We start from the raw sequence: 11,732 nt of genomic DNA on the forward strand, positions 1-11,732 counted from the left end.
CACGAGTAACGTTAAACTTAAATAATAATTAACGCACACGTCGGGAAAGTTTTGAGTTGTTCCGTCGTTCGTGCCGCAATATACCGCCGGTTAGTTCCCGACGATAAACAACAAATTACCCTCCGCGCCTCACGGTCCTTCGTATCTTTCGCACGTCGCCGCGTTACTTCTTGGCGTCAAAGATGACGGTAATGGCGCCTCTTGCGCAATATGCGCTACTTACATATCTCTTAATTAATTCGTGCCACGACCCACCCGGCGAATTATTTCCACATCGCCAAACGCGCACCCTCTCGTGATCCTTTTGCCCCATCATTCCGCCACTTCGTCCTTCTCTCCCCTACCCGCCACTCATCCATCCATGTCGTCCTCGCTCTCACCTTGAGAGACGTTAATAACTGCGATGTTCTCTCTCTCTTTTCTTTGCGACGACGCAGTTTGGAGTTTAAACGGAATTCGCCATCGAAGGAAGCTTATCTAATAGTCACGGCTGCCGCCGTTCATAAATCAGGTAATATCAAACATCTACAGTAACTAATTAACGACGCCGCGGCATTAAAGATCTATTTTTTTACCTAGTAATATCGTATATCAGCAAAAGTATCGCCGATTATATAAACGATCGAAAAATTGCTGATACAAATTACAAACTTGCTTTTTTTGTTAATCTGCTTCAAAAATGGCAGAAAATGAAAGTTGATATAGCATAGGCGATATATATATTTGTAAAACATAGCACGTGTGTATGTGTGTTTAAAATAGTATTGTATAATATATTGAAACATTGTCGCGATTATACATGTCGCGAGCGAAATATATAACAATTTATTGCAATATAACATATAATAGAGTAACATAAACTTTTTAATACGAAAAATAAATAACATATTGAAATAATAAGTATCACATTTCGATGATAATATGGCTGTAGATAATAGTAGTACACAAATTATCGCTTTACATATATTTCACATATTCTCACGTGTTTCTCACGCATCTTTCAATATTAAATTAATCTTCCAATATTAAATATTTAATTTATTAAGCTTGTTTTCAATGGTACATTATATGATCTCTACTATCACAAAAAGCACATATACATATATTTAATTAATTCACATTCCGCGAATCAAATCTTCCTTTATATGCTGCTCCCAAAGAAAGATATCCGAACATCGTAAATATCAGGATTCACATTAAAAGAATGGAACTGCTAAAAAAATACTAGCGTCGATAAGATTTCTTCATCTCTTTCTATATACCATCGAAAACGATAGAAGGCTTCGGCTTGCACGGCTTGCATCTCTTTCGAGACGTCACGCTGATTTTATCCCGTTATGCTTGATGAAGCGAGCGACACGTGGCAATACAAGTATCCCTTGAAACTAATGAAGTATGATGCACATAACGTGATGTTCTCGTCTGTATACAGCGCGCGATTCTATTATAATGTTATTTTCGTAACAGCTTTATATTTTACCTGAACATCGCGTAGTATCTTATATTAACGCGTTCCGACAAAATTCTTGGCAATTTCTGAAGCAACGATTCATAACGATATCAACGTTATTAGATGGAAATTATTGTACAAGTATGCATATTTAATGTTGCTTGAAATATTTTCTTCTCCTTTTATTCATTCGCGTTGAATCTCTTCAGGAAACATACTTCCTGCGAAATATCTCCGAGTATACTAATAATATTCCATCAGTTTTATCGCAATTAATTTGCATGAATACATACAGCTACGAGCGACTTCAACAATAATCCGATTATTTTTCGTTTATATCTCAATTGCTCGCAGATCGATTACCGCTACCAGTGGAATCTTGCCTGACGATATTCAGTCTCATTGGTAGTAAGGCACCTTGAGCAATGCCATAGTGTTCATATGCGTCTTTGCCGTAAGTCACGGTCATCTCCTCGACCTGTTGACCAGATTTATTTACATTCGGCAATGAATTCGCTGGCGAGGGTGATAAGGATGCGCCCACGATATTCTGCAGAGCGTTGAAGCTCTGTATTGCCAAGTGAGAGGCGCTTGACATAGCGAGAGCGTTTGTCGGCGTCGTAATTTGCGTCACATTCGGCGGCGAACCTTCAACTCGACTAGGGAGAACGCTATTCGGATGTTGGGGCTCGGCATTACTTGTTATCGAGGATGCTCTATCATTCCGAACGACCGGAGCGGCTGATCTAGTCGTTCGCGGAGTCGATGACGTTGCGACGGATATACTGTCCGCTCGAAATGTCATCGGATGCGGCGACGTTCTCGTTGATGTCTTCGTTGGCGGAGATGGGCCCTCATTGATTTCCGGTGTTGGCAAAATTGTCGCGGATTGTGCCCTTCTCGCCGATTCTCCATTTCGATTCTCGGCCGACCGCGCGTCACGAAATGGCGCGGTGTGAGCGCGATTCTTCCTGGCTGGGATTTGCGGGCTCATCGGTATTCTGCTTTCAGCTCTTGCTTTAACTGCATCCGCATTGCCCGACATAATTTTCGGAGGTGACTGTTTAGCTGAGGAAGTAGTGACCGCGGTGACCGATAATTCATCACGAGGACTATCAACGTTAGTTTTCGCGGAATTCCTGACATTTCGGCCATTCGCATTGAGCACGGAAGATCGAAGATCGCCGGGAGGTAAATTGTTCGTCGTTGACGATACGTCGGAGGTAACATTGGTCGTAGTGAGATCGCGGGTCTGATCGCTGCCATTTTTCATAGCGGCAAGACTCGGATCGCCGTTGGGGAAACTGGCGAAGCGCGCGATCGTTTTTCGCTCCTCGGCCACTTGAGGGGCAAAGGGTATTTTCCTTTCGACGGGCTTTACGGCCACTTTGTTTTTCGATGCGGCTTTTCGGGCCGGCGCGACCCTGCTGCCTCTTCTCTTTCTAAGATCGTTCGTCGTGGCGCTCGGACGCCTCTCCGGGAAATGCCTGCCTCTCATGGAGACCGGCTCTGCCTCTTCACTCTCGTTCCCGTCGTTATCCCCATCCTCATCTTCATAGAATTCCGAGTCCTCGTATATATCCGACTCGTCTCCCTCGGTCTCCTCGACGATCGCGCTGGCTTGTATCCACTCCCTGATGCGATCCTTTTTCTTCGAATGATCCACCGTCGTCTCGATGCCATACGTCGTGAGCGTGTGGAGGAGTTGATTCTTTTCTTCCAAGGAACTATGGAAGCTATACATAGATGGACAGAGCTCGTCTCTCTCGTCGGCGCCGCCTGCGAATGACAAAAGAAATGTCGCATAAGACATTGCGATATATCGTCAACAATGCCGCGGATGCAAAGCCAACTCACCGTTCAATGCTTTTTCGGCTCCGAGTTTCGCCAACCATCTGTCCTCCAAATATTTATTTATCTCCAAGACGCTAATCGGCCGCTTTTCAGCTTTTGGGTCCAGCAATCTCTTAAACAATCTTCAAAAAATATCAAAATATATATGTAAAGCGAATAATTAATGAACTTTCTATTTATTTACAAGTTCTCTTATATTATAACAGAGCGTGGTTAAAATTTAAAATTTTAGATTATTGCTTGTCACGAATGATTCTTAATAATTTGACAGAATGATTGAAAAAAATTGAAAAATAATCCAGCATATAAACAGTCATAAATAACTGTATCGAATAAAAGATGTATTGGAATGCACGCCGATGTGGCGCTTAATCTTGCATTCTCTTGAATTCTGAGTGGCGACCCACCTCTGCGCCCGTGAGCTGATCAGCTGAAATAATTTCGGTTTCTTGGCGATGTTGAGCGTCGCGTTGTGCCAGTTTTGATATCTTGTATAGCGCGGATCATCCAATGCCGCTTTTTGCCACGGCAGGCATCCGGTCAGGCAAACAAATAGGACAATGCCGAATTGCCAGACATCGTGCGACGTGCGAGCTCTGAAAGTTGCCGTTAGAATATATATCTTTAGCGACTGACGATGAGAGTTATATGTTAAGTATCATTCATACGACGCACAGTTCTTTTCCGCTCTTGACATCCGACCAAAAAATTGTGCGTTCGTTCAAACAGAGTATTAAAGAGAAAAACTGCGGAAGCTTCACAAAAGAGATGTGAAAGAAAGTAAAAAAAACTAGAGCATATATTTTTTAAATAAAAGATATGTGAATACGTCAAACAATGGCAATCTGACATTTGATAGGAAATATTCCTCTCTTAATGTATTCATATTTAACAGTATCATCCTAATAAAAATATTAGTCAGCTGATTTTACATCCTGGTCTCTGTTTAAAATTTTTTTTTTTTCTTAATTTTCTAAAAATAGATATATTCCATGTAATATTAAGGCATACCCAAACTCTCGAAAAAATAAATATAGTCTCTAAATTTTTTTGCACAATGACTTGATAAAAACTTTTTATTTTTTATAATATTAATACAATATTATAAGTACTTAAGTAAAAATTTTTAGTTTAAAAATAATTTTTTTTTATGTTGACTTCAAATTTTGCATACGAGTTCCTCATAAGATTCCGCATTTGCTAACGAAGCTTTTTTTTAATCCGCTTCGCCATTGTTTTGTTATAAACAAAAAAGATAGACATTTTTTCAAAAAAAGGAAAGAAAGCTCAACACGTCGTCATTTTTCTATTTTCTAAAATTTTGAAAAATCGCTTGGATAGCAGATATTAATGTTAAAAAAAAAAAAAATCGGAATTGGAGGAGCTTTGCAAATATTTGCAAATATTTGCAAATATTTGCATAATCTTTAAAAAAAATTTTTTTTAAGCTGAAGATTTCTATTTAAGTAATTAATAATATTATACTAATTTTTAAAAAATTAAAAATTTTTGTCAAGTCGTTGCAAAAAATCTAGAAAATGTACTCATTTTTCGAGGTTTAAATAGGTGTGTCCTCTTAATGGCGCATAGTCAATCACAGCATATGTATAATTACTTGTACGTCTCGTCAGTGTCGATCTGCAGTACCTCGGGCGGCGAATATGGCAGCCACTCGTTGTGCCTTCGCACGACGGTGTTGACCCGCCTGGTCTCACCGAAGTCGCAGAGCTTGATACGTGAGAAATCGCTGCGAAAAACGAGTATGTTGTCGAGCTTGATATCGCGGTGCACCAGCTCGCGGCTGTGTATGTGATGCACCGCGGCAGCGAGCTGTCTGGCCACCCTCTTCGCGTGAAGCTCGCCCAGCCCTGTCTCTGTCACGTTCGACGTGAGATCGCCTGAAAATCGATGATACCGCGACTAAGACGTATTCGCGTATCAAATGCGAGGGCCACTTCCTCGATCTTTGTGACGACAAGCTTTTGTGAGTAATTATATCACTTATTCGAGGTAATTGCTGAATTATTTGAAGCTATTGTTTAGTTTCATTATCGTACATTGTAATTATCTAATTGTACAGCGAGTATTTAAGTGCGGCTTATTATTCCGTTTAAAAAAAAATGAAGATTAATTTTATTAATTTTATTTAAGTAATAAGGAAATATCTAGAAAATCATGAATAATTTTTTAATTCAAATATAGCATATAATAGATTTCATAATTGATTTCTTTTAGATTTACGATATATGATTTTTAAATGTCAGAATTAAATAACTTTGCTATAGTACATTGACGTATGATTTTAATTGCCTGTCAAAATAAAACAAACTACAACTACAACTTGCTCGAAAATTAAAACGTTTCTTTTAATTTATTCTCAATTTAATAAGAAACTTTATCGCATCAAAAATTCGAAGATGAAAACTTAACGGACACACTTGATCTGGAATATATAAAAGAATTCAGGGCGCACGTGCGAGCGAGCTTCATAAAAAAATTCTCTCACCGAGCGGAGCGTATTCCTGACTGAAAACGTAAAAGCCGGCCGTCTCGAATGCCACGTCGTAAGTGGTTATGATATTCCTGTGCGCCGACAGATGTAACCCATAATGAAATTCTCGAAAGAAGTCGGAAATGCCGGTGTACGCCTTCGGTAGCGCCTTCAACACCATCTCGGTTTGCGTGCTGCGATGCTCCGTCAGCAAGATCTTGCCGAACCATCCCTCGCCGACGATCTGCAGGATGTCGAACTCGTCTATCAGATTTACCTGGTCCAGAAAATGGTTAGCTTTCGAGGAGCTTTCCTGCATAATGCGGTCGTGATCGATAGAGTCACGTCGTTGCAGTACGAATAGGAAATCCCGAATGAGATGCCTAGGCACTCTCGCAGTCGAAGCGCAACCGATACTCAAAGCCGAGAAACCGAGAGCTTTGGAATAACTGAGGAATCCCCGGCAGCCTCGGGACAAAGTATAGGAGCGCGAGCACGCACGACGGTCACAAGGGAAATACAACTCCGAAGGGAAATGTAGGGAGCTCTCGCGAGCACGACGGCGATGCGTTATTCGCCGCACATTGAATACAACGTCGACGTGTTCTACCCGACGCCGATCTCTACGCAACATCTATTTTTACTCAGACGCACGCTTCGAACACACGTTTTGATCCCAATGCGAGCTCGACACGCTGCGACTAATAAGACGGTTTCTCCTTAATATCGTTTCATTGAATCATATATCTTACTATAACGCGAACATTGTTTTTCGAATAGATAAGCGTAAAACGTGAGTAATAACTGCGAAAGTTTTCTTAAGAAAATAAAATTATTTTTTGAGAAATAATTAAATCTTAACACATAACTATAAATATTATAAAAATTTTTATTTACTTAACGTTATAAGTTGCTCTCGCCAAAATAATTTTAATCAAATTAAGAATAATAATAAAAGTTATAATTGTGAATAAAGTTTAACTAATTTCTAAGTATCATACATGACATGAATTTTTTCATATTTTTTTATTAATGTGGATAAATATAAATTATTCTTATATTGTTGAATATAAAAAAAAAAAAATACTTTACTCTTTTAGTCGAATAAATCTCAAATTCTTAAACTCTGTGTCGTCATCTCTCTGTCTGTATCATCAAGAAAGTAATCACAGGAAAATTATGAGTCTGATTCAGTGTTAAATATGTACAAAGTCACAAAACAATCTAAGCGAGCGACGACGAATCACGGTCGCAAACGTCGTCCTCATCATAGATCCTTCGTTAGGAAAACATTGGTGCAATGCCAGGCAGGAGAATGGCCGTTAGTCGAGCGAGCATAATGAAATACTGCTCGTTTGCGAATCCTATTTCGAGATATATCTCAATGTCTCGGAACTGGAAAAGCTTCGTTTCGCCGTTGTTTAGGCTTTATTGGCGACAAGAAGCGTCCGGATTTCAGCGAAATCCGATTGCGAGCGATTTTCATAAGAAATGCGATAGAAGAGGAAGAGAGAAAGCATTACCTTCTCGAGCTCGAACTCGCGTATTCTGTGAATGGATCCACCGATCGCCTTCTTCATTCCGCTCATCTCGATAATCCACCACTTCCTTTTATCACCGAGGAAACGTTTCACAATTTGATGTGAATTCAATTGTGACTACCGGCGATGTTGCATTTTATCATTTATGAATTTCGCGATATCTCACCGGTCATTGGCCCGTTTTGAAAGAAATTGCGCTTCTTGAAACGCAGCCAAATCTGTGAAACATCAAATCGATTTATGAGAATCGCATTATGACTCAACGTAGACGTTAATATGTTAATAAAGATTACAAAAATAGGTATAAAGGGTGTTCCACTAAAAGTGACTACCCTTTTATCTTTTAAATTAAAAGAGATAGATCGTAACAAATATATATCAAGTTAAATGGTTCAAATTGAACTCTATTGTGAGCATAATGATTGCTTCCAAAAGCTGTGTTAATAAATTATTATTATATCATTTTCAAACAGCGCTACATTTTTTATCATATCGAAATATCCACATTATTATAAAAAAATTAAGCCTACCTCTCTCTTTGTTAAGATAACTTTTGGAAGCAATCACTTCATAATAGAATTTAGTTTGAACTATTTAAATTTATACATATTTGTTTTCATCTATCTCTTTTAGTTTAAAAGATAAAAGGGAGTGGCATCTTTGGATGGACACCCTGTATATCGCGCGACAAAATTCCGATTGCACAAATGATATAAGTAATTGCGCAATAACGGAGACAAACAGAATTGAATGAGAATAATGCGATTTTATTCCCGACGAGAAATCGTTAAAGACTGGAAATCGCAATTGGATGAGTGTGTTTTGTCGGTGCATCTCGCGATTAGTCGAACGCCGGCTAGTATATTTTTATGCCGTGTATAATCGTTGCGTAAGATGCCGGGCGAGAGAAGCTACAAATTTCACGAGGAATTTGCACGCCGTATACATACGTATTATTTGGCAGATTGCATCGTCGACAATAGATACAGGATGAACATTTCCGAAACATTTCTAGCAATTGGAAAGCGGACGTATTTATCCGATTTGCTGACGCACAGGGTTGTTATAAAATATTTACGAATAATAAATCAATTATAAGCAGCACTTCTGATTTCCGGGAATCTTTTAATACGATGAGAATAAATATACACGGATATCTTCCTTTCATTTCTTCGCAAAATATGCACTTCGATTTATTAATAAGAATTGCAATATTAAAATTATTCGATTTTTGCAAAAAGTAATATATCGAATTAAATTGAATTTATTTAATTAAACAAATGCAAATCTTAGATTTTTGTTAGATTACTATATACTATATATAATATACACTATATATAATATATACGTATATATGTAAAAAAAAAAAATTCTTAGCAGACAAAACACTCAGCCAAATCTGCAAAACATTTAATTGACACATTTTATAAATTCCATTCCATATGGGCGCAAAACTTACAATTGATAGAACTCGCGGCTAGTCGGTTCTCCGTCGTTATTTATGTAAGCGCACACAAGTCTCCGCTCCGCTCGTGATTCACAGAAACGCGAACGCGTTCAGAAGCGTGAGATCGTTTACACAAATTTACAGATTGCGTGCTTCCTCGCGCAAACTGTCACGTTTCGCACATCGAAATTCGAAGAAAACAAGAACACACACAGCGCGCGAAAAGACACACAATTAATACCACCAAGGAAACGCACGTTTTCTCCCCGACGAGGAGGAAGGGGACACATTCACGGGTAAAACTGTCGCTTTAAAACGCGGACACACGCGGTGCAAAGCGAAACTGAGGAGAGGATCAACGTGAGAATATATTAATAATATCTCCTTTTCTCATCGAAGAGGCGGGCACGTCGCGCTCGGCCACGCGCCTCGAACAATTTCACGACTGATGATCCGCCGTGTTCGGTGCACTGTTTGCTTCGTCTGCAGTATTTATAAAACATGAACCGGAAAGAGCGGCTGGCGAGCTGTTCTTGGCGCCTTGCCTTAGTTTGCCCGCGCGCGTGTTAAGGGCGCGTATCGCGTTGTCTCTTACTGAACCAACTAATAGCGTTTTGCGAATTAAGCAAATTTTATCACTCCGAAAGCAATTAATGACGTCATAAAATCAGTCTTGAATTATTAAAGGTGGATTATTAGATTAATCAATTAAATATTTCGAGCAAGCGTTTAATTTATTAATCAGGACAAAGAATCTTGTGCTTTAAAGTCAAAATAGCGTCAAACGAGATATTTTATATTATTTATATTATATTAATATATTATTTATATTAATCAGATTCAAAATATATTTTTGATCGAATATATATTCATGGAAAGATGGATTCAATCGTTCTCAGAATGATTAAACCTTGCTTCACTTGAAAACGCTATAAATTCTGTAGTCAGTCCCAGATCTAATATAATCGAATCTTGTTTTGAATTACAATTAAATCCATGATTCAGACAGAAAGAAAATATACTTAGTCAAATTTAAGGTCTAAAAGCGAGTTGTTCATGGTGTTTTAACTGGCTTCAAAACTCTTATCATTACCAATTGTAATACAAATATAAATATAAGTCTTATACTGAATAGAGATAAAACATCAAAATTATTTTTTATAAGCCATGTGAGACTGTAAGATCTATGATTTGCATTTAATTTATGTGCGAAAATAATTGTGCGAGGGAGAATATGTTGAAGAATAAAGTGAAGATTACTTTCTGTATAATTTCACTTGGGGAATCTCTTTTATGATTGCATAGAATGCGTAATGGCTATAATAATTATTGCAATATAAAAGATTAATAATTTTTTTCCCAAAATTAATTTTTATCATTAGCACTTGACATCCATAGATTTCAAGCGCTTTAATTGTAACGCAACAATTTTTTCATAATCTGTCTTATATACGATGAATACAATAAATTCTGCATCTGAGATTTATGGACACAAAAAATTTTTGCATCACTAACCGACAGTTTTTGTATCATCGATATATTTATTTTACATTGTACATACATGATATACGAATTTATAAGCGGACAATGAAATTAAACATTCATCACATCATTCGAAACGTGTGACGCTGCTCAAAAATCAACACAGACGGATTTGCAATATTCATTGGACACTCTGTTCAAATTTTATCTCTGACACGACTTGCCATTCACCAGCGAGAAGAATAATTTTTAACTTGATTTTTTTGATTTTTATTTTTTGTAGCATTAATTATATCTTTTTTTTTTAATATTTATTTTTATAAAGAATTGATTTTTTTTATCAATATACATATGTAATCTATAATATTTTATAATTTTTCAGCACATCTAGTCAGCTTCATTCTTACAATTAATTATAAAAAAGTTTTAATTAATATTTTAAAATATAAGACATAAATGTTAAAAATAAGTTTGAAGGATAAAAGACATTTACTATTTATAAAGTGCTTTCATCATGTGTTGGATATCATCTTACGACATCACCCGGCAATTTACCGAACATCAATAGGGATAGACCGACCGAGGATCTCTCTCTTTTTCTCTCTATCGATTCTTTACCAAATATATTTTCCAAAATTAATAATAAATGTATATAAGATATATAATTAAGTTTTAATAACATTTTATATGTTTTGTTTTTTTTTATTTTTTTATAAAAACAAATTATTTATCATATTTTATATTTGCAGTAAATATAGGAAGATGCAACTAGCGACATTTTTTATTCACATATAGTAAATCTTGATTCAACGAAAATATGAATTTTTATAACATTACAAATATGTGATAACACGTGCATAAAAAAAAAACAAATGGTAATAATTGACAAGGTATCAGCGTAAAATTTGTTTTCGAAAAATTGCCGCATGCTAACGCCCTCTCGACAAGCACTCATTGCACGAATATAATTTAATGCTTGCGAATTAAGTCGATGCATAGATTTATTTCTTTTGATCGCAATATTATTTTATTTAAATTACATTTAAGTAATATTAATTCATTTTCGAAAAACATGAGCGCGGGAATAATTGAGATTCTCTTAATAATCGTAGTTATGACATAGAGATCGAGAAACATTTTTTAATTGGCGTATATTCAATTCAATCAAAAGAATATTTATTATATATAAAAAATTGAATCGCATTTTACTAGAGAAGAGGAGAAAAAATAAAAAAAAGATTATGTTAACGTCAAGTATTTTTATTTTGATTTTCTTTCTTTATTTCTTTTCTATCATTATATTATATATTTACATAAATATTCGTAAAGTTTATTCATATCTCGCGAAGGTTTTAGTTTGATTTCTCTTTTGAGAAGAAAGAGATACTTTGTACTTTCGCGCCACTGCTTCGCATGAGTCCACGAACCACCGCGAGATGACAGCTGCATCGAACAGCCGGCTGGCGT

The 11,732-nt window shown here is 36.8% G+C and overlaps 1 protein-coding gene across 1 annotated transcript; it reads right to left on the bottom strand.

Annotated features, from left to right (window-relative positions):
• Positions 1 to 1,017: 1,017 nt before the first annotated feature.
• On the bottom strand, positions 1,018 to 9,265 carry LOC126848374 (uncharacterized). The gene is made up of 7 exons (XM_050589222.1): positions 8,796 to 9,265; positions 7,319 to 7,554; positions 5,811 to 6,072; positions 4,920 to 5,202; positions 3,712 to 3,900; positions 3,308 to 3,426; positions 1,018 to 3,229 (listed from the first exon to the last, which is right to left on the bottom strand). Exons 2-7 carry the CDS (start codon positions 7,382 to 7,384, stop codon positions 1,791 to 1,793), a joined length of 2,358 nt encoding a protein of 785 aa, XP_050445179.1. The 5' UTR covers positions 7,385 to 7,554; positions 8,796 to 9,265; the 3' UTR covers positions 1,018 to 1,790.
• Between the last annotated feature and the right edge of the window lie 2,467 nt (positions 9,266 to 11,732).

The sequence above is a fragment of the Cataglyphis hispanica genome, chromosome 3 (assembly GCF_021464435.1).
Source record: "Cataglyphis hispanica isolate Lineage 1 chromosome 3, ULB_Chis1_1.0, whole genome shotgun sequence".
Taxonomy (NCBI): Eukaryota; Metazoa; Arthropoda; class Insecta; order Hymenoptera; family Formicidae; genus Cataglyphis; species Cataglyphis hispanica.

What these genes read in the sequence shown, in the direction of transcription:
- LOC126848374 (XM_050589222.1), bottom strand. Translation starts at nt 7,384, where the DNA reads ATGAGCGGAATGAAGAAGGCGATCGGTGGATCCATTCACAGAATACGC. An exon ending in TCAGGAATACGCTCCGCTCG is followed by an intron (nt 5,203 to 5,810) that starts GTGAGAGAATTT and finishes ATCGATTTTCAG; the next exon opens with GCGATCTCACGTCGAACGTG. An exon ending in AGCCGAAAAAGCATTGAACG is followed by an intron (nt 3,230 to 3,307) that starts GTGAGTTGGCTT and finishes TGTCATTCGCAG; the next exon opens with GCGGCGCCGACGAGAGAGAC.